The 23,960-nt window shown below is 38.0% G+C and overlaps 1 protein-coding gene across 1 annotated transcript in view; it reads right to left on the reverse strand.

Moving 5' to 3' along the window:
• The window catches only part of LOC140241344 (cytosol aminopeptidase-like), a 28,737-nt gene that overhangs the window by 3,742 nt on the left and 1,035 nt on the right, over window positions 1–23,960 (reverse strand). Inside the window, exons 2-12 of the mRNA XM_072321077.1 lie at window positions 16,763–16,884; window positions 15,228–15,282; window positions 12,658–12,832; window positions 11,271–11,376; window positions 9,485–9,652; window positions 8,741–8,896; window positions 7,905–8,118; window positions 6,774–6,879; window positions 3,119–3,198; window positions 2,607–2,719; window positions 1,219–1,349 (exon numbers count right to left, since the gene is read on the reverse strand). Of these exons, the coding sequence (XP_072177178.1) occupies window positions 1,219–1,349; window positions 2,607–2,719; window positions 3,119–3,198; window positions 6,774–6,879; window positions 7,905–8,118; window positions 8,741–8,896; window positions 9,485–9,652; window positions 11,271–11,376; window positions 12,658–12,832; window positions 15,228–15,282; window positions 16,763–16,884 (1,426 nt within the window). The remainder of the gene's footprint in view (window positions 1–1,218; window positions 1,350–2,606; window positions 2,720–3,118; window positions 3,199–6,773; window positions 6,880–7,904; window positions 8,119–8,740; window positions 8,897–9,484; window positions 9,653–11,270; window positions 11,377–12,657; window positions 12,833–15,227; window positions 15,283–16,762; window positions 16,885–23,960) is intronic.

Genomic DNA, 23,960 nt, shown 5'->3' on the forward strand with positions numbered 1-23,960 from the left:
GAGAGATATTTAGCATTGGATATTCAAATGTCTGTTTCCAATTGTGGGGGCACTACGGCATACTGTAAAAGTGGATATTTTCACACAAGTAATTTTTCAGGCTCAGCCAGGTAAGATGAATTTCATGTGTTTTTAATTCCACGGAATCAGGACATTAACTAATGGAACATATTGGCATGCAAAAATATTTGCATGCTTTTATCTAAGCACTAGCTTTTGGCTGCACAAAATGCAAGAAAATTTCCACTTTTACAGTAGTGGATAAGACTGCTGACTTTCAGTTGGAGGTCCCTAGTTCGGAAGTCTCGAGTTGGAATCCCATCAGATACCTATTTCCTTGGGTAAGATGTTTTTACCCAGCATGCCCCTCTCTATCCAGGTGTATAAATGGGTACCTGATCACACTAGGGTAATAATAATGGCAGGGCCCTCTGGTAGAGCAGTGGCAACACTGAAAAGGTTACTCTGGATAGAGAAAACTATATTATTGTTGTTATAACCCTGCTTTATATGTCATGATCCTGACTGACTAACTGCCAAACTGATGGACAAATTGCCCTACATCAACGTAAATAAGCACTGAATTAATCAGTGCTCTGTAGTAGCCATGATAAACAGTAATTGGCATACATATTCTCGCAGGATTTGAACCTATGACCTCCTGATCACCAGACAGGCATCTTACTCACTAGACCACTGAGCTTCTGCCCGACAGCCAGTGCTGGTTCTAATCCTTATAGCATGCATGGGGTACTGCAAAGTCATTCAAATTAATGAAATTCTTGTGTTGAGTTGTTTCTATTGCAACTGATTGGCAAACTGCCCCACATCGGCAAAAATTAGGATCAGGTCGTCGTAAATTTGAATCCCTAGTATGTATGCCCAGGACCTTTTTATCATGGCTACTACTAACCACTGATTAATTTAGTGCATACCAATGTCAATGTAGGGCAATTGGAAATGAGTTGCAACAGCTGTAAGTTGCCTGAGAGATTGAAAGGAAATATACAGCATATATTGTAGATGTCTCTGTTTTTTGCTACATTCACTGGAATTTGAGCTGAAATTTGATACCTGCCATCCCAACTCTACTGGCCACTTCAATACAGTGTTAGCCACCACTCTAAAGCACTCACAACAGAGTGATGAATTTTAATTCCCCTTGTTGAATAAAAAAAAAATCGAAGACTAACAAAAACTTGGGATTCTCTCTCTCACCTGTCATTCCCTTGCCTAGATAAGGAATCTCGTCCTTATTCTGCATGACTCCAGCGATGTCCAGGTGAGCCCAGCTGTGATCGCCCACAAACTGCTTCAGGAACGCTGCTGCCGTGCATGGCCCTCCTTGCCTGCAGACATGACAGAGACGAAACCCATGAAATGAAATGGCCTCCGACAATATCATATGTGATTTATATCTGCAACAAGGATAATTCTATAGATCACAGTTTCAACCCAAACCACAGCTCAAAATGCACCAATATTCACAGACGAGGTTCAGAGTTGCACAGCATTGTCAAAACAGTGTTTACCGGTACATGAGCAGTATAGTAGTTCTAATTCAACTGATGTGGCATGAACAGTTCAGCTGAACTGTTGGTAATATTGTTGCACAAACTCATATCTTCACAGCACAAAAGCAATACTCCTCCCATACTTCTCAGTGTCACTGGTGAAGGTATAAAGTAAATATATCTTAAAAATCTTCATGGAACAAGACAATGAACACAAAAACTCTAGGATGTCCAGCACAGCACTATGTGGCCAAAATCTCTCTCAGATACAGACCACACAGTGAGCAGATGCAAAATTATTGTGAACTGTACTGTGAAGCACTTAAAACATTAATTTCACTCCTTGTTCAAGATTACTTTTATGAATTCAAGGAAACCATAAAGGGAACAATTGAGTGGAAAGGGACAACACTTTTGCACATATGATTTCAATCAAAATCTGGTACCTCATTTTGTAAAAATGTGAAACTTTCATTATGATGTAAGTAGCTTTCTTGTCATTGTCTGAATTAAACAAACTTATCACAGTTTCATCAGTTTAATCTTACTCTATTCCTCACAGTCAATTTGAATGCAGAATAATTTTTTTCTTTGACTGATATGATCAGGTCAGAAAGGACTGAATAAGAACTTCACAGATGTAATCTCCATCTCTTCAACTGAATCATAACAAACATTTGCCACCTGAAATGCCAGTAGTTATCACTGTTCTTTATTGAATTAGGAACACATAAAAATTTTCCATAAATTTTGCGGGGTAAATTACCTTATGCTACATGGAAAGCTATCAGACATTGACTTTAAAGAACCATCACTATCATTAAAATAAACTACGCCATGAATCACGACGGGATTTGAAGTTATCATTCTGTGCATGGGAAACCTACCACTCCATGATTATCAAGCAGAAATCGCAACATACAAATTAATCACAACACATATATGACATCAAGAAATGATAACACAAGAGTTTGGTATCATAGACATCACCATTATTGAGACATACACAGTATATACCCTTCATTGTAGAAATAATGAAACATTCATAAATGCACAAATTCACTCCAGTCAGAGCAATGTCAATTTTCTTACCTGCTGTGCTTGCCAATGTTGTTCACATCTGCTAAATGGCAGTCAGTAACTTGCTTGACGTAGTGTTCAAAGAGAGGCATTCTCCACACACGGTCTCCCGTTGATGTACTGGCCTGGGGAGAACAGAAGAACAATTTACAAATTACCTTGAAGTAGCTGTAGGCAGTCCATCAAGTACATTCCTGTTGCGGATGTACAGACATTTCAAGGGCAGTCTATCTGTAAGAGGTTGTGCTATCAGACAGTATCTCAAAACAGCACTAAGATTTTCACCTTTTCTAATCAACAAATGGAAATATGATCCACAACACTATCTAGTGAAAGCATGTGAATCTTGAACCTTGAAGTATTAATCCCTTTAAGCAGCTCCTTGGAACTATCCCAAGATGAAACGTGAGCATGGAACTTTACTAACATTGTCTGTTTTGTTTCTTTGATATCATTAAATCTATCAAAGCTAACTTGAAATCCCGAGATTTTTGCTGAAATCAGCCTACTCTCTTCTCTCTCACCTGCTGGAGAACATTCCATACATTCTGAGAGTTGGTAAAGGCTCCCGCAGCCCCCGAACCCAAGGCAACATCAATAGCTCCTGGAAAATGAACAAATGGCATTCACCCATCAAGTCCTGGGAAATTTTGCTGAAGAAATTATCATCACTAAATTGGTAACTCTAGATTATAGGGCTCACACCTGTAAATAAAATGGAATGTCCCAGACCCCTTCACAAATTCTTACCAAAGATACCAAAATAAATGAAGAAAAAAATTAATTAAAAATCATTAATGCAGTTTGGCATAAACCTGAATAGCTGCAGATATTGAGTATGGATTCCTCTACAAACTGCATTTTGGTTGGAAGATGAAAGCTTCTCAGATGGAATTTGAGGGGACTATATTTCATTGGGTGCGTGTACGGAAAATAGGTGATTTTTTTATCATAATTTATTTTCTATTATTATAGCTAACTTATCCAGGTTAGTGAAGATGAAACACCTCATTTCTTCCAGCTATTTTACAGAATTTTTTGAAATTTGAATTTTAACACACGCCTCTATGGGGAATTATTTACCCGAGTGAGCCCTATAATGCATATCTCATACTGGAGAATGATTACTTGGAAGTGGTTAAATCAATTTCATTTGTAGGAAATCAGAAAGTGTGTTTGTTTTTTTACGCTGATTGTAAAGAGAAACAAGAACTTTAATCTGCCAATTCAACAATCACTACTATATGTAGTGATTGAAAGGCTATTGAAAATTCTGCTACAGAAACAAACAATAACATATGAACAACAAAGGGCTGAAATGAAAGAAAATATTAACTTTATCTTACAAAGCCCTAACTAGAAATGTCGCTACAGCGACTGGTTATACCCCCGCCAAACAACATTTCATAAGCTTTGGTCAAAACAACATTTCATAAGCTTTGGTCAAAAAACTGAGGAAGTAGTTAAATCCCCAAAATCTTTCCTTGATCTTCTGCCATTAATATGCCGTTACCATGGCAACGTACTTTCGGGTACTGTCGAAAAATGCGTCTTGCACATCTACAACCAAAGGCACACATCTGTACCAAGTTTCATGGAAATTGGGCAAAAACTGAGGAAGTAGTTTGCAACACAAAATTTTCCATCATTTTGGCTCATAATATGTGAGCTGTTACCATGGCAACATACTTTTTGTCACTGTCAAGAAATGTGTCATGCTGACCTATATCCTAAGACAAACATTCAATATGAATTCCATGAGAAATGGAAGAACACTGATGAAGCAGTTTTGCCATGAAGCATTTTGCCCTATATTTTACCAATAACATGCCGTTACCATGGCAACGCACTTTTTGCCACTGCGGAAATATGTGTCTTGCACATTAACATATTCAGATGAACATCTGTACCTAATTTCATAAAAATTGATCAAAAACTGTGGGAGGAGTTCGCGACGCAAGATTTGTACCCATTTTTGCCCATAATATGCCGTTACCATGGCAACGTACTTTTGGGTACTGTCAAAAAATACGTCTTGCACATCTACAACCCAAGGCACACATCTGTGCCAAGTTTTATGGGAATCGGTTGAAAACTGAGGAAGTAGTTCGCGACGCAAGATTTGCAACGGACCGACCGCCCGACCGACCGCCCGACCGTCCGCTGATTCCTATATACCCCCTTCAAACTTCGTTTGGTGGGGGTATAAATATGAAAAGCAAAAATCCTAATAAACAGATACAGCACCAAACCACAAAAAACATCGCTTCTGGGGTGTGATGGGAAAGAGCAATATGGCAGTCATGTCTCATTTCCAACTAGAAAAGCACTCTGAGAGCGAGGACCTCCACCAAGCAGTTACTTTCCATCGATGATCTTGCTCTTCCCAAAGAGATTTTTCTCCTCCCCACCACTGCGGAAAAGCTTTTTGGGCTCTTCCATAGAGATCAGTGATTTCCACCTATAGGTATACATACTGAAAAATCGCCCGATTTCCCAATATAGAAGCCTTTGTTACGTCACAAACCTTCAGAAAAACCCTCGCAGAAACTAGAGCACGCACTTCAATGCACGTTTGAAAACCTAAAAAATGTGCAGCTTGAACTCCCAAGTTCATTGACCCTACCAGTCAAACTATCAAAAATCCTTCATAAATTCCCAAAAGATTCTCGGATCACTACCAAAATTCATTCATTTGTTACTTGTGTCATTCTGAACCTTTCCTGTAAGTTTCATCAAATTTTTGAGTTATTTTGCACACGGACAAACAAACAAACAAACGGTAACGAAAATATAACCTCTTCCCTTGGCGGAGGTAATAATGGTGCATGTTCCCCATGTAATATACTGCTTTACTCATAAGTTAGAACTACTGACTTCAAATGACAGTCAGTTCTAAAAATCTAGTGACCTGCATGAGTCTGGCTAGTCAAGGCAATACTAAATGCAGTAAGATAAGTCAGGCCATTTTCATACAAGCAGAGAAACTCAATAGCAATGCTGAATTACAATTGCGCTACTGTAAACACACAAACTTTCGCAGTTTCATTCGTCAATAAAACTGCTAAAGAGTACCAAGTGTGCTTAGTCCCACTTTGTGCTTAGCCGCACTTTTAAACAAAAGTGGAAGTTACTCACAGGTGTTATGGAAAGTGAGGTTCTCTCGTACCTGACTGGGCCTTTTCATCAATGAATGAAATGGCCCCTGCCGCAAATAGGCACTCTGTAGCAAACAGGGTTGATTACTCTATTAGTAGTAGCGGTACTTGGGAGTAGACTTCAACTTTACTGACAGCAGTATTGCTTCTTGTGTTCACCGCTTTTTCTTCTTTTTTTTTTCATGAAGACGAAGGTAAAAAGGGTTCCATGCACAAATTTAACATTCATACACATTGTATCAAAATGTGATAAAACATAAAACCAGGCTCTACCCCCTGCACTCATATTACGGCAGAGTTTTACAGCTTTGCATGCAAACCGTGCATTTAAGGGGCACATTTTTGTTTTGTTTTTTTCACTGAAGTGGTTGAAAGGTCACCGTAAGCTACACAAAAAAAAAAAAAAAAAATTATTTGGAGGACATTCAACATAAGACTGTTTCCTTCCTTCATTTTGAGAAAATCGTCCAAGAAAAACAACTCTGGACCATCATTTGAATTGCACAAGCCAAATTTTAATACCATCTGTGAATCCAGTTTGCGTACACATGGCCAAAATGTGATATTAGAATGATGATCAGGTGTTAGTTTCTTCAATTTGTCTCCCTCTACAAATGAAATTTGTCAAGATTGAAACTGTTGATCTGTAAATTAACAAACATGTCGAAAAAAAGGAACCAGTGGGACTCGAACCTGCCATCTACTGCTTTCCGGGCAGCGACGCTACCACCACGCTGTCCCTGGTTGCTGGCAGTGACACGATGAACGTGGAACAAATACCCAATTTGTAGAGGGAGACAAATTGAAGAAACTCACACTGAACCTTCACCCCTCTGAATAATATCTTCCCGTCATAGAATGACGATTCTAGCAAATTCAAAACATACACTCTCCGCTTGCATGAAAATGGCCTCTGTTCGAATGAAATAGACAGGTGTCCTTGTGAACAATCAAGTGCATACAGCTGGCTACAATTATTCCATCCACAGGTGATAAATGTCTGGAAGTAACAAATGCTCACCGGTCAGAGTGGCTACATCCACCACCACAGTTGGTTTGAAGCTGGTGGTAGCGTAGCACAGGGCGTCGGCCAGTAGTAATCTCCCCTCAGCATCTGTGTTGTCAACCTATGAAAAATCAAACAGTATAAGAGGTAATGGGAAATATTTGGTGTACACCACTACCAGTTTGAACACCAATGATTCCGCAAGAGATTGTTCAAAACCTATGTGTTGTCTACAATCACTGTTCAACTGATTGGTGATAGCTCTACTTTTTGTTGTTGTTTTTTTAATGTATAATTTCACGGTTACGGCAAGAATATTTGTTCCAGAAAAAAAAAAAAAAATTGCCGATTGATTATTTACATTGTCATCTCATTTACATACCTTGTTAAAATTCTGTTGAAAATTTGAATAAACTTTGAATGAAACTGAATTGAATCATTATCCAGTACTTACAATACTCCTTGAGAGTTGTCCCTTATACTTTGTAGGTGAGAGCATTTTTGGCAGATGTCAAGCAACTTCGGATTTATCTTTTTTTTTTCTTTTCTATTTTTTTTTCTTTTTCTCTTTGGTGAAGGATCAGAGACCCAACAGTTACCAGTATACGTCCTCACAGAAATGCACTGGATCAACTGATATTACACAAGTAGTGCGGAGTTCTAAAATCCAGATCTCCATGATGTCACTTGCAACAATACAATAACAATTTCTGGGAAAAACAAAGGAGGAAGGCAAAATACAACACACAAACAATCATTCACACAAACAAACCACTCATCTGCTCACCTTCGACACACTATCCCATGTTTCACTGCCCATTTGATAACTCACCCTGCATACAAAGCATATTCAGGAAGCAAATGCATCAACTCTAACATGGTTGAAAGAGGCTTGAAGCCTGGGAACACTATCTATTACTTAAAACGCATGGAAAATGTTCATAACATTCAGACCTCATGCACTTTCTATGAAATGTGCATGTGTGTGTACATTTTATACACTGATTTCACTTCAGGTGGCCAGGGTGGCACAATGTTTATCATCTACAGCAATGCAATGAAATTCACATCATGGCTGTTTCACTGCCAAAACAGCCACGGAGAAACATTCCTCAGCAAAAGCCAATGTTCGAAGTACGTGCTAACCTCTATTGTCTTTCCATTCATGGCTGTTAGGACGTCCCCAGGTTTGACGGCCGAGCCGCTGGGCATGTTCTCACACAGCGGGATCAGTCCAACCACGTTGACGGGGAGCTCCAGGGTTGCTATGGCAAACATGGCTGCTGTCACGTTGGCGGCTCCGCCCATGTCACCCCGCATCAAGTCCATATTGGCTGATGGCTTGATGGAGATGCCACCACTGGAGGAAGGGGGAGGAGACATTATAGATTCAAAGCATTCTATTGTGTCTGTACAAGAAATATTGTGTATTTATGATGTAGACATAACAAACATAAAACCTTTCACATTTTTCCTGCCATCAGGCAGGAGGGGAAAGCTGATTCACACTATAACCCTGATTCCTAGTCCATTTCAGGAGAACTTGAGTACAGGAATAAAAGATTCTACAGCTTCAATAATGCTACCACTACAAAAAGATTTGGGAGGGTAAAGTGAAGATTCCAGCTCTGTACAAGACATGGGATATTGGTGAACTCATTTGCTAGCACATAAAATTGTCCGTACACAGACTATTATAGCAAAATCTGAACTGTTTGAGAAGTTTACTTTTCAAATGTATCCCTGCTTAAATGTGGTTGTTATGGCAACAGCTCTTCTGACATACCCTCACACTATATCTGTGATTGCAAAGTTACAAACACGTAAAAACACACATTCACAAACACTTATAGCATTCTGAGAGATTGTTAAAGTTTTTTAACACCTCATCATTATTCCATCTCAGTTGGTGTTGTAGGAGATAAAGCCGTGATACGAATAGTCCAAGGTGTTGCTACAGAGACCTATGCAAACACTCTCACCTGTCAAATGTAACTCCCTTGCCAACCAGTACCAGGGGGTCCAGGTTCGGGGGTGCTCCATTGTACCTCACCTCCAGGAAGATGGGTGCCTCCTCCGACCCCTTGGCCACACCCAGAAATGCACCCATCTTCATGTCTGCAGCCCACTTTCTGGAACTATGGTACAATGTGACAATGACAAAAGTTTGAGCAATACAGCCTCACAGTCCTATGTGGTTTTCGGCTCACATATTTTATTGTTGGTTCACCAATTTGTCGATTTATAACATTACAACTACAGTGTACAGTGTGCTTCATGTAAATTGACTGCAAAATGGACAAGGAGTGCTATCAATCCTCTAAAGACCACAAACCTAAAGTCCTACTGACATTGTGTGTAAACATGTGGTCGATGGGACAGAAAGACTATCAGTATGTATTTGCTACAGACACCATGAAGACAGATGTCGATTGTATATTTGCTCTTAGAAATGAACTTCTCCCAACTAAATGTGGCATGCTTTACATAAAAAATGGATTTCTCTTTACTGACTTCTCTTTATGTGTTCTGAGTTTCCTTCTATAACAACATCATAAACAGTGAATCTACATTACAACTTTTATGTGGTTGGTCTTTTCTCACACCAAGATCAAAATCTGCTTTCTTGTCAGTGGTTTTGAGAATACATTTGACAGTTCCCCCACCCCCACACACAAAAGATGACCTGCAACATGAACTCAATATTGTCCCCTCTTCAAACGTACTGGGCCTTGATTGTCAGCTGCAACTCTGTGTGCTGTCTCTTGTTGTGCGCGATCTCCGAGAAGGTCGTCGGGGTCAACTTGTTCGCTGGCATCTCCATCAAGGTGCGAGCAAAGTTCTGAGCGCTGGCAAGAACTTCTCCCCTCTTCCACTGACTTTGGCAATCCAAACTGCGAACGATATACAAATAATAATCTTTCACGAGTCCAGTGCAATGGACAGAATATTTCATGAGGTGAAAGATGAAATGATCCATTCAATGAGGATCGATAATTCATCTTTCACCGAATGAAGTATCTGTCCATTGAACAAACGAAAAACATATATTACTTTTTTTTATATATAACATCTAATAATAGATCCTTGTCATTATATCTTTGATGAATTTAGAAACAAGAGAGAATGTGTGAGATCTGAGATCAAGAGAGTGGTGAGTGTTGTATGCTAGCATGCTATCCGACAATATACTTGATCACATGCACAATGCAAATGCAAGCATTTTATATACGTAGTGTGCCGGCCTCTCAGCACGCATGCAAGGAAGCAAATTGCATGGATCCAAGATTGCACAGTAAATGGAGCCACAATTGCATGAAACGATGACGTAATAGTAAAATAGGACAAATTGTCCATATCAAACAACCAATCAAATGACAAGGATCTATCTAGGTATCATATGATACACAATACACAGCAGAGCTCAACTATGTTTCCTCTGGTGGCTCATTCGGGTCATTAAAATCTTGAAATCTGAAATTTTGGTGGCATGAAATAAAAACAAACAATCTACTTTAGATGCCACTGACCCAATCAGGCCTACAAAAGATAAAAGATTTCTAAATTTGGTCTCCCAAGATCAATTTGTACATCATTGTGGCCCCAGCTAATGTTGAGCCCTGCACAGCAGACAGACAACATACACATTGCACATGGTCAGCATTTAAGTGGGTGTATGAAATTTGACTTACTAGTACATTACATATTTCATATCATTATGTACTGCATGTCCAATACATATTTAGATTTACATATCATATTGATCTTACATCATTACATACTGTATCATATGCCACTAATCAATGACACATAACAATGTAGACCAAGATGTACTGCATATTGTCCAAAGGGAAGAAAGTTAATATGAATCTTCTCTTGATCTACAATTAAATAATTTTGTCCTTAAGGATAGATACAAGCCACATGAATTGCCATATATTGACTGAATGCAGACATGCATGGATGTGCCCTTTATGACCAATTAAACACAGATTTTTCAAAAATACATATCGTCACTGGGGCAACAAGACCTGGTATCTACAAAATGTCAACATACCAGCCAAAGCACTGCATCAAATGGGATAGCCTTTCCTTTGACATGCCGTGATGTCTTCATTTTTGGGGTTAGACAGCCAGGATTTGGACAGGATATCACTTAACTGATTATTTGACCATTAATCCAAGGAAGTCATTTTCACCACAATTTGAGACACAAGGTTTTGTCACCCCAGTGACAATATTTAGTTGCATCATTCATCACTCCCAAGTTTTAATACACTGACTTTCTAACAGTATATGAATGAACAGAACAGCAACCACAAAGAACATGACAGTCTCAATCAATTAAATCATGAAAGATCACTTTAATCTAGTCCTGTCAAAATGACATTAACTGGAATCGATTCAACATCTATCAATTCAACAACAAATGTGTTTGGGAGAGAAGAACACAGAAATAAGAGTGAGGGAGAAAAACAGAGTAGTGCAAAGGGGGCTAATTTGCTGTATTACCTGTTTGCTTGGTTAAGAGGTAAAACTTTTAGCTTGGGTTTCTTGCTGGCTTCAGCCTTCAGGTCGTCATACTCAAAGAGGGAGAGAAGAGATCCCTCAGCGGCAGCTGCAATTCATACAATCAATGAACTGAAGTAATTTGGATTTAATGAAATTGAGGTGAAACTAAGTGAAGAGTAAAAATGGTACTTTCTTATTGCATGCTGTACCAAAATGGTACCAAAATCTGCCAGGTACAAGAAAGATACAGTAAGACCACTATTACTGTAACTTTCACTACAGCTTCAACTTTAACATTTGTTGATGCTGTCACTCAGTCTATTTTCATTATTGCCATGAGGATAATGACATGGGGACTGCTGGTAGCTGCTCATATTTTAAAGGACAATTTTAAACCAGAGATATTTTGATGTAAAAAAAAAAAACCAAAACAAAACAAAGGCAGGCAATTTACAAGCACAACAATGATAATTTTCATCACAATCAAATGAAAAATAAGGAAATAGTAGAAAAATGAGCAAAGTAAATGGGATTCCGAAGTGATGCAGCAATTAGCATTTCTGGTAAGTTTCCTTCCGTTTGCATTTGTTACATACTCAAAAAGCTGCATCACATCGGTGATCCCCCGCATTTATCCCAAAGTTGAATTCTCACACACATACACACTGCTATAGCTTCTGACCATTCAAGCATTGAGAATCTAGGGTTTCTGGGAAGAACACTGTACTAGGGCTTTCTATAGCTCAATTGGTAGAGCACCGGGCTAGCATCCGGAGGTCTTGGTTTCAAAGCCCGGTTTCCTTCTGTTTGCATTTGAAAAATAAGGAAGTTACAATGAGTTAAAGATAAGTTTTCTTTTTTTGGCAAAACAGTTCCTTGGGCAGTTGATATGAATATGCACAAATGAGTGAGCTATTGATGTCACCACCTCATATGTAATATCATATTAAACTTTCCTGATTTTATCAGATTTTGATCACATTTTCACTGTTTGGCTTTTAAAACCCTGTCATGGAATTCTCCTTTCTCATTCTCCTCTATCTCTTCCATTGTCACCATCATCATCATCATCATCACCATCATTATAGTACTGTAAAACATGATATATTTGCGGCATGAAATTTTTGTGAATTACAGCCGACGGCTTTTTTCGTGGCATTAAAGTTTCGCAAACTGCCACTGGCGTTCAATACATACAGTGTAGACAAGAACTTTTGCGTGCATTTTAATTTTGCGAATCTTGGCGCTCGCGAAATTAAAATGCACGCAAACATTCCTCGTTTTACAGTATACAATCTACAACTGCCACTTTCTGTAATTCATAATTATTATCGTAGCACTGGATTTACAATTAAAATTTTCTCTATAAAATGTCTATCATCCTCACCTTCAGCGTCATTACACGGATCCACAGCTACTGTCTTGCAGCCCACTTCCCTCAGCTGCTTCACTCCCGTTGCCACAGCAGCACGTACATTCTCCCTGCCTTCGTCCAACACCTCCAGCTCATTGTGGCCGGCAGATTTCTTGCCCAGACCCACCACTGCTACACTGCTGAACTCCTGCATGTTCAATCATTTCCAATGTCTCACTTTTAACTGACTACACTCAAACATAGTTTCCAAAATTCTGGGTTCCCTCTATTATGCGGTCTGCTACGCACACCAATATCGCCCATTCAGTATGATTACGTTTATCACAATTTGTGCCACGATTGAAATCATGACGATCTTGAGGTCAGACATGGCAGTCACGTTGATCACAGAAAAGTTTTAAATGGTTCAAAGTTGTCTATGACCAACACGATTGCCAAGACTGACCACAAGATCTGATAAGACCACTACAATTACTCCATGATTTCAATCGTGGCACAAATTGTGATAGACACAAAGAACAATTCCATGATTAGCTACTGATAGCCAATTGTGGAGTGTGTACCAGATCGCATGACAGTGAGAACCCAGCATAACATACAAACCAAGCTATCACACCATTCATTTGATCATCATAACCTGAATGGCATATTTTTCCTGGTACTGTATGCAAGTTGCTATTCAAAGATTACAGAGCTCATATTACAGTTGTATTCCTACTGTGACATTCACATAAGACATTATCATTATTATAATTATAATGATAATAATAATTATTATTATTATTATTATTATTATTATTATTATTATTATTATTATTATTATTATTATTATTATTGTTGTTGTTGTTGTTGTTATTATTATTATTATTGTTATTATTTTTATCATTATTATTATTATTATTATTATTGTTGTTGTTATTATTATTATTATTATTTATTCGGCTTTCAATCACAAATATCATATTACATTTTTCGAAATCAAAACATACATTTGCCGATAGGCAGACAGTAAAAAGTTATGAGAGGATCACAGTCAATGTGTGGCCTCGTGTGATGAATGTACTGACCTTGAATAAAGAGTGAAAACATCTTGGCATTTTCCAAAACATGGAGTGGAAGTTTCATCAATATTTAACTGAGTTGCATATCATTTGATGGTTCAATGCATGAGAAAAAGTGTTCATGGCCACAAAAAGAATGAAACTACTTTATTAAACAAATCTTTGCTGCTGTACAAATATAGGCCTTAGTTGCAGGTTGCTTCGCTAATATACTGCAATCTCTGTGAGCTTAAATTTGAATTTCCTGGTTACATGTGAAGTGTACTATCAGACATAAACCCAACTACTTAATTGTCTTAAGAATGTCATTGCATAAAGAATGGAACATTGTCAAGTATTCAACTTGCAAGTTCAAAGTTTTTGAGTCTTCAACCCTTGGAGATAATTTTGACGGTTATTTTATGGAATTTCTCCAGAATCAACAAGGAAAAGTAAAAATTACGCGGTGCGTAATATATGTCCCCGCCGGAAGTAGCATTTTGTAACAAAATGTGCAATATAGGTAAAAAATCAAGGTCAAAGGTCAAAGAAGTCAAAGGTCAAAATTCTGTGTAGAAGTTTTGAAGCCCTCACCTAGTGCCATCACATAAAGCAAATGGAATCGAAATTGGGTTAGAAATGGCGAAGGAGAAGCATTTTGTAGCCAATGTACAATATAGGTCAAAAATCAAGGTCAAAGGTCAAAGAAGACAAAGGTCAAAATTCTGTGTAGAAGTTTTGAAGCCCTCACCTAGTGCTATCACATAAAGCAAACGGAATCGAAATCGGGTTAGAAATGGCGAAGGAGTAGCATTTTGTAGCAAAATGCACAATATAGGTAAAAAATCAAGGTCAAAGGTCAAAGAAGTCAAAGGTCAAAATTCTGTGTAGAAGTTTTGAAGCCCTCAACTAGTGCCCTCATATAAAGCAAACGGAATCGAAATCGGGTTAGAAATGGCGAAGGAGTAGCATTTTGTAGCAAAATGTACAATATAGGTCAAAAATCAAGGTCAAAGGTCAAAGAAGTCAAAGGTCAAAATTCTGTGTAGAAGTTTTGAAGCCCTCACCTAGTGCCATCACATAAAGCAAACGGAATCGAAATCGGGTTAGAAATGGCGAAGGAGTAGCATTTTGTAGCAAAATGTACAATATAGGTCAAAGGTCAAGGTCAAAGGTCACAACTGAAATTCTGTGTACAAGTTTTAAAGCTCCCATGCAGTGCTATCATATAAAGCAAACAGAATCAAAATTGGCTCATAAATGACAGAGAAGTAGCAAATTGAACATTTTGATCACACACGGACGCACGGACGGACGCACGGACGGACGCACGGACGGACGGACACACACACGTACGGAGCCCGTTTCATAGTCCCCTGCTCGAACTCGTTCGGCGGGGACAATTACAGTGTACTGACTACCAAGAAGGTATCATTTCATATTCATTTTCATATTCAATAGCCTCTCGGTCATTTACATAATAGTCCAATTCAAGTGACAGCAATAATGTCGGCAAATCCCTTATGACAAACTAATATTCACCTGGTCTATATCGTAGAACACTCTGCCTTTTCCTTTCTTCAAGTTTGGACAGAATCTGAAGGAGCGAGAGGGAAAAGTTGTACAAGTTGAACAAGGACATGGTGCAGAAATAATTTCCAAGGAGACATCTCTGTAAATTGGCCCCTCATGAAGGAATGTATAGGCTACAATCAGATTTAAAGGGAAATTCCATTCTGATATCATGTTGCTTTTGATGAAAACATAAAAATCAGATAAGTCAATCACTGACAGAAGTTTGGGGAAAAAAGGATAAATATGAAATTTATGAATTGTTAAAGTTCAGAGAGTATTGTAAGACAAAAAAGCAATGTTCTGTGTGAGATCTAGCAGCTAAAAATTAACATATTTTCTCTTTTTCTTTTCAAATATTTGGGCACAGATAGCACTTATCTGCTGAAGAGGACATACAACGTATAACTCCAATTGCATACCAAGTACAGATCTGAAGAAAAATTTTCTCAGAAAAAAAAAGAAGAAATTTGGCAATTTGTGTGTGTGTGTGTGTGTGTGTACAGCTGAATGAAGAGCTACTAGTACTTGACATCATGATCACACAGATTTGCCAATTTGTCTTACTCTCTAATGTCTCCAATGTCTCTGTTTGTTTGTTGTTGTTTTTATCTACATAACTTGTAGTACACAGACATATCTATTTGACTAAAAAAACATGTACATATGTACATGTACATGTACATGCATATTTGCCTTAGAAACATATGTCTAACAGTCACAAATCTGTTATCATTTTGTGAGGCTGCAAAATGAGATCCTGAAATTTTCATTTTCAGCTTTGGTTGTTGTTGTTTTTCATTAGCATAAAAGGCATGCTGAGAGCGTAGACATTATACATATACTGGTACATCAATACTAAACTGCTCTCCTTTTCATCTGCTCATTCATGAAAAATACAGACATGAAGCACCCTTGAAGTTTCAAAGAGAAAAGATTCTCTTCTTTATGCATTCTTTCTTTGTTGTCATCATCATCTTCTTCATCTTCTTCTTCCCTTCATCTGCACCTTTCTGTTACCTTCATGCAAGATACAAGACTGAAGTTAACATGACATATGTTTTACTTCCTTTTTCACAAGGCAAGATAACGAATCTGCAGCATTTAATCTTATATATTTTAGTTAAGTAAACTATTCCATTCCCTTTGTTCATCCAGTCTTCTCTATCTTGTTTATCTTTTTTCTTCTAGAAGGAGCGAAATAGCTGATGAAATATCTTTTTTTATTTTATCTTACTTTTTTTTTTTGACGGAGCTGGTGGCTTGCTTCATTAGATGTTAACATATTGGTAACCTGCAACATCGGTTAAGTGTATTGGCTCATGTCTGTCTGTCGGTTCCCGTCAAACTAGCTTTGTGGTCTCTCAATATGTCACTTTCTACCTTATCACCACCTAAAGCTGTGCATTAAGTGGTGTAGGTCTTTTATAGGCTCAAATATGGGTGAGGATGTCTTGTCTTGGCAAAACATTTTTAGCCACCGATTGTTGGCTACAGTAACTTACCTGGTGACCAAGTCATCCAGTCTCCCACTTGTCCTCTCATTTATTTTAGATGCCTCAGGTGTGAAGACACCGCCCTCTGTTGACTCATCTTCACGTTCATAGATGCCGACTACGACTCCTGTCTGCTGGAATACGGAATGATTTGCTCACATCTTAGTCACATGAGCATCACAAAACCATGGATATTTTGCAATAAGCTTAATGAACTAGAGCCTGTTTCATGAAGAGATTTTGCAGTTATTGTAACTTGTTGCAAAAGCAGAAGTCATGAGATGTACAATCAGCCTTGAGTCTGTAACAGCTGTTGCCTCAGTGACTGAAATTAATGCAACCACATAGAACAAAAACAGCCATCTGTGCAAAATGGGTCTCAGATCAATCAGGCTTTGGGTGCGTTTATCATCTCACTTTGGCATAAAATGAAAATTTTCAAACAACTTTCAGGGAGATTTTTACCAATGATAAATGCAAAGTTGTTTTGCTTATGGGGTTAGAAACACTCTCTGGAATGCTGCAAAAAGTGTGATCTGAAATGCATTTGAACCAGAAACAAATTTCTATAGTGATGACAGACTACATGTAAGTAATTTTGAAATGGGTTACTGTATACGCCAAATATTTTGCGAGGTTTTTATTTTTCACGAATTTCGTGTGTCAGCTGCAATTCACGAAATTAAAGACACGCGAAAATATTGACTCTCATCCCAATATAAATGTGATGTTACACACGTATACATTTCTCCATTCAGTACAGGACTCCATGATCGTGAATTAATCACTCGCGAAATCGTCGGGAAGTCTTGATTCGCGTAAATTTAAACTCTCTAAATTGTGTATGGCGTATACAGTAAAAGCTCAGACTTGCCCATGCCAACTACATGACCTCTGTTCCTTTGGTTAAACAGCACAGTGGGGCTGCCTTTATCTTGACTCGCGACAGAGATGATAAATGCAACAACTCAATATGAGCAATTAGAAAGGCCTATGCAAATGCGTTTTGATAGTGGGTACTGAAATGTTGTGGGAAAGATGATAAATGCAACCTTTGTCTTTTAGACTGAGCACATCTGGCCATCAATTTGTTGTGGAGAAATCTCTAAGAACCTATGGTGAAGTGTATTAATGTGGTTATTACAAGATTCAATTACCTCTTTTGTACCAGCAATTTTGTACATTATAGCACACCATTACTGACATAGACTGCACTAGACACAGACAAAAATAAAAAAAGACTAAATGTACATATTATGTTTCAACTTCTGTATTTGTTTGCAATGTACAATGATGTGACAAGGCTGGCATAATGAATATGGAATGGTTAGACTATAATGATGGATAAATAACAATACAAAGAAAACTAGACTTGGAATTTGTCAAGACTGACAAATTAGGTGATCCGATCTCTTCGGAAATCAATGATTTTAGTCCCGATCCCAATAGGTATGACCAAACAGGTTTCATCTGTGTTAATGAGGACATTGACCGTGTGCTGTTTAGATTCTCATTTAGAAAAGGGGGTCAGACCTGCCATCTATGGTACACAATTCCGTATACACTAAGATGCAGAATGAAGTATATTTGATCTTTGACCCCACTTTGCACAGACAAGATGGCATCTGAGCAAAACGTGGTTATTTTGTGAAAAGATCCCTGTAATATGGTCTTTACGTGTGCAAAATATGGGAAAGATAGGACCTGTATTCACCAAGATACAGGATAAAACATTTATGAGCTTTGACCCTAATTCATATACTCAAGATGGCGTCTAATCAAGTAGTTGTTATTTTATGAAATAATGTATGTGACATGATCTAAACATGTGCAAAATATGGGGGTGATTGGGTCTGTTTTTCTTGAGTTATTGCAAAGAAAGTTGCAGAAAGAAAGAAATATCTCAATATATCGAAGATAAGCTTTAATTTCAACCAAGTTTTTTGACGTGATCCCGAAACCGTATGAAGAAACAAAGGGCACATTCACGATAGCGAAAAGTCTCAGCTACAACATGTTAAAATCTGGGAGAAATTCACCAAAGGGTAAGTGAGCTAGTGCTCGATAAAGATAGTCATGTCAATTTTCATTTCCAGAAAAACTGCACTCCCATAGAGATAACACGTAAACTGGCCAGATTTGACAACGTTACACTGAATTCATTTTTACGATGTGATGCCGTCATCTAATCAAAATTTTGTAAATATAATTTGGAAAGAGCATTTAATAAGCTACAACATACTGAAATTTGAGTCAAAATTGGCTAAGGACTAGTGAAATACGCTCGAGTGACCTTGAAATTTGATGACGTCATTTTGAAAATTAACTCTCTTTATTTTATCAAGAAATTTGATATCTTTTAATCATTTTTTCAGCATCGCCACCCCATGAAATGGCATGTACAACTCATCAGCTTTCAGAATATGTACAGAAAATGGGGGGTCACCGTCCATCCTGACGAGTAAAATCGGATTTAAAATTGGCGGTTTTTTTGGCATAGTTGCACTGTATATCGCCATTGACGCGCGCGCGGAATTTCAACTTTGACGGACCCTTATGACGTCATATTGTGTCGGATTGACTTGAAACTTGGTAGAAATATTCCTTGACATTTCAGACATCCGATCCGTGTGAAAAAACGGGAAATTTCTATTGCATATGAGCTGTGCATGCGTATATGTGCGCGCGCGTACGCGTCCGTCCAATTTTTTCAATTTTTCAAAAAATGCCCCAATTGGTCTGAAACGTATGCAAAAAAATTTTGAGCTCGATTGGAACATACAAATATTTCAACGCGCGCGTACGTGCGCGTCTCAAGCATTAATATGAATTCTGAGAATATGAGTAGAATGCGCTTGACTTGAAATATATGTGACGTGAATTTCATTGAAAAATTCCATTCCATTAATGAGATATGAATGAGAATGTGTTTTCATATAATGACGTCATAGTAGCGTCATGGTTGACTGATCACTGTGATTTTATTAGATCTGTCGTCTTTGGGACATGATACATATATAGTATAATTTTGACATTGATAGGATGAGGACTTTCTGAGCTAATCTCTACACAACATTTGAGGAGAAAGAACTTTTTCTGTGACAACGGGAAGTTTAACACTAGAGATTGTAATTTGTCATCACTGACAAATTAAGGTGATCCGATTTCTTTTTTAATCAATGATTCGAATCGTGATAGTGCAAAGTCTCAGCTACAACATACTAAAATCTGAGAGAAATTCACCGAAGCATAAGTAAGATAGTGCTCGATAAAGAGAGTCATGTCAATTTTTACATCTAAAAAAATTCCCTCCCATAGAGATAACACGTCATAGCGAAAATAGAAAAAGAAGTACATATGACCTTTGACCCCACTTTGCACAGACAAGATGGCATCTGAGCAAAAAGTGGTTATTTTATGAAATGATCCCTGTAACATGGTCTTTACGTGTGCAAAATATGGGAAAGATAGGACATGTATTCACCAAGATACAGGATGAAACATCTATGATCTTTGACCCTAATTTACATACCCAAGATGGCGTCTGATCAAGTCGTTGTTATTTTATGAAATAATGTTCGTGACATGAACTAAATATGTGCAAAATATGGTGGTGATAGGGTATGTTTTTCTTGAGTTATTGCACATAACGTTGCAAAAAGAAAGAAATATTTCAATACATCGAAGATAAACTTTAATTTCAAGTAAGTTTTTTGACGTGATTCCGACATCGTATGAAAAAACGAAGGGCACACTTAAGATAGCCCAAAGTCTCAGCTACAACATATTAAAATCTGGGAAAAATTCACCGAAGCATATGGGAGCTTGTGCTCGAAAAAGATAGTCATGTCAATTTTCACTTCCAGAAAAACTGCTCTCCCATAGAGATAACACGTAAACTGGTCAAATTTGACAAGATTACTTTGAATCCATTTTTACGAGGTGATGCCTTCATCCAATCAAAATGCTGTTATTATATTAATGAGAAAGCATTTAATAAGCTACAACATACTGAAATTTGTGTGAAAATTGGCAAAGGATAAGTGAGATACGCTCGAGTGAACTTGAAATTTGATGACGTAATTGGAAAAATTTACTTTTTTAACTTTATTAAGAAATTTGATATCTTTTAATCATTTTTTCAGTATCGCCAACCCATGAAATGATATGTACAACTCATCAGCTTTCAAAATATGTAAAGAAAATGGGGGGTCACCGTCCATCCTGACGAGTAAAATCGGATTTAAAATTGGCGGTTTTTTGGCATTGTTGCACTGTATATCGAAATTGACGCGCGCGCGGAATTTCAACTTTGACGGGCCCGTATGACGTCATATTGAGTCGGATTGACTTGAAACTTGGTAGAAACATTCGTTGACATTTCAGACATCCGATACGTGTGAAAAAACGGGAAATTTCTATTGCATATGAGCTGTGCGTGCGTATATGCGCGCGCGCGTACGCGTCCGTCGATTTTTTCTGAAATACTCCAAATGACCTGAAACGTGTGCAAAACAATTTTGAGCTCGATTGGAGCATGTTAAAATTTCAACGCGCGCGTACGCGCTCGTTTACTATGAACGTGACTAAATTTTATGAAATATATCAATAGAGCTTGACTTGAACTATATGATATGTAAATTTCATTGAGAAAATCCATTCCATTAATGAGATACGAATGTGAACGTGTTTTCAGATAATGACGTCATAGTGACGTCATGGTTGACTGATCACAGTGATACATTAGATCTGTCGTCCTTATGACGTGATACATATATGGTATCAGTTTAGAAGTGATAGGTGAATGACTTTTTGAGTTAACCTCTGCACAACATTTGAGGAGAAAGAAATAAAGAAGAAGAAGAAGAAGAAGAAAGAATCCGTACAGATACAATAGGTGATCCGAGAGGATACTCGGATCACCTAAATATACAGAGACTTTCACAAAATTTGATTTTTGAAAAAAAGTACACATTCCCCCCATCCCATTTGCCACTGACATATATATGGGTAGTGTTATTCTCCCTGCCTTCTGAAAAAGGCAAGTCAAGTGCTCTTTTGATATGCGAGAAAAGTGAAATTTTCTTTATATTATTCTACACATGTGACATCTCAACTGGAGTAGAAACTCTAGCCTTCTCATCCAGTGATGGCTGCACTGAAGCTACAAACATTCATAACTGTTGTCGTGTTGAATGGATTGTTTGGTATTCCTCATTCCTCTATTACAGTGAAACCCCGTTATAACGAGGTCCGTGGGACCGCCGATATTGCCTCGTGATAACCGGTTCCTCGTTATAACCGTACGCACTAAAAACAAACATAACCGTACGCACTAAAAACAAACATTATGGAGTCACATACCAAGCAATCAAACTTACAACAGTTGTATGAGCAGTTTTATTAGAAAGAATAAAAAAGGAATCATTTGTGAGTTCATACCAAAAGAATTAAAAAAAGAAAGGGTTGAAAACGCGTTCTTTGTTTTTCTTCCGAAAAATCTCTTCACGTGTGTTGTGCATGTGTTCTTGAAAAGTGCAGGGTCGAATTCGTAATCCTTTCTACACCTATCTCTTCCTCTTGTATTGAACCATTCTGAAAGAATGAAAATATCGTTTGTGAAATACATGTACAGTATAAAATTTTAATAAGCAAAATCACATTGTATATAAAAGCATTTGTTACTTTTTTTCTGAACATGGGTGCAAGCAGAGTAACATGCATTATTCAACTTATTTTACCCTGTGTGCGCCCAGCGCAATCGCGATGATTACACTGGCTGTATTCCACGATGTTTGCACCAGCAGGGGTTGAAAATGCGTTTTGTATTTTTCTCCCCAAAATCTCTTCGCATTTTGTACATACTTTCTTGAAAGGTACACGACATGGTTAAATTCGTGATCCTTTTACACCTATCTCTTCCTCATTATAACGGACCATTCTGAAAGAATGAAATCATTCATTTGTAAAATACAATGTGAAATAATAATGAACATCACAATGATTTCATTATTTTGGCTGTAATCTTTTACGTAGTGTACACATCAATGTTTCCCAACCAGCAAAACAACTGGAAGTCGGAACTGACATGAAAAGGATTACTGTACGAGCTGAAATTTTCGCGTACAGATATTTTCGCGAATTGGTCCTTAGAGGACATTTTCGCGTGTTGTTAATTTCGCGGTTGCGAGGGTCTAACTGAACGTAGTTATTTGCGCGTTGTTATTTTCGCGTGTTGTTATTTTCGCGATTCAAAGGCGATTCGCGAAATTCGCGAAAATAAAACCACCGCGAAAATTTCAGCTCGTACAGTATGATAAGCTGCACATGCATTCCAAAAACATATTTCTCCATGTTCTGTCACCAGTTTGTTTCATTGAATGAAACATTTTTGAACGAGTATTTTTTTTTCCACATTACGGATTGGTTTGAGGTAATATCAAGTAGGCCTACGCGTATCTCGAAGAAAAAAAAACCCAAATGATTATGTTCAAAGACTGAAGAACATCTGACGGTATCCGTGTGTCTTATCGCATGGTCTATAAGAAAACACGCAAAGAACGGTAGTCGGCATTTGCCACTGATAATGGAGGATAAAAGAGGGATAACGGCGGGACAACTGAGCCTAGCACATTTGTTTCCTCTTCCCGCCTCAGATCATTCATGTAGAGAGACGGCATGGGGATCACTACAATAAAGCTCACGTGTTTATGCACATACTACATGCGCGCTCTATGTGTTCAGAATGACTGCAGAACGGGAAAGAAAACAGAAGGATAGCATGAATTCGGTTTTCAATGTTTCGTCTGTCGCGTGTTTGAAAGCGGCAGGTCAAGAAATGGAACATCGTTGTATCCGATCAAATTGCTAATGTGTTTCTTTATCATGATCATTCATGTAGAGAGACGGCATGGGGATCACTACAATAAAGCTCACGTGTTTATGCACATACTACATGCGCGCTCTATGTGTTCAGAATGACTGCAGAACGGGAAAGAAAACAGGATAGCATGAATTCGGTTTTCAATGTTTCGTCTGTCGCGTGTTTGAAAGCGGCAGGTAAAGAAATGGAACCTCGTTGTCTCCGATCAAATTGCTTATGTGTTTCTTTATCATGACGCACCGAAGGTGTCCTCGTTATAACCGGAATCTCATTATAGCCGAACTCGTAACCGATCCGTTTTACCATAGGTTTACACTCAAAGAA

The sequence above is a fragment of the Diadema setosum genome, chromosome 18 (genome assembly GCF_964275005.1).
Source record: "Diadema setosum chromosome 18, eeDiaSeto1, whole genome shotgun sequence".
Classification (NCBI taxonomy): domain Eukaryota; kingdom Metazoa; phylum Echinodermata; class Echinoidea; order Diadematoida; family Diadematidae; genus Diadema; species Diadema setosum.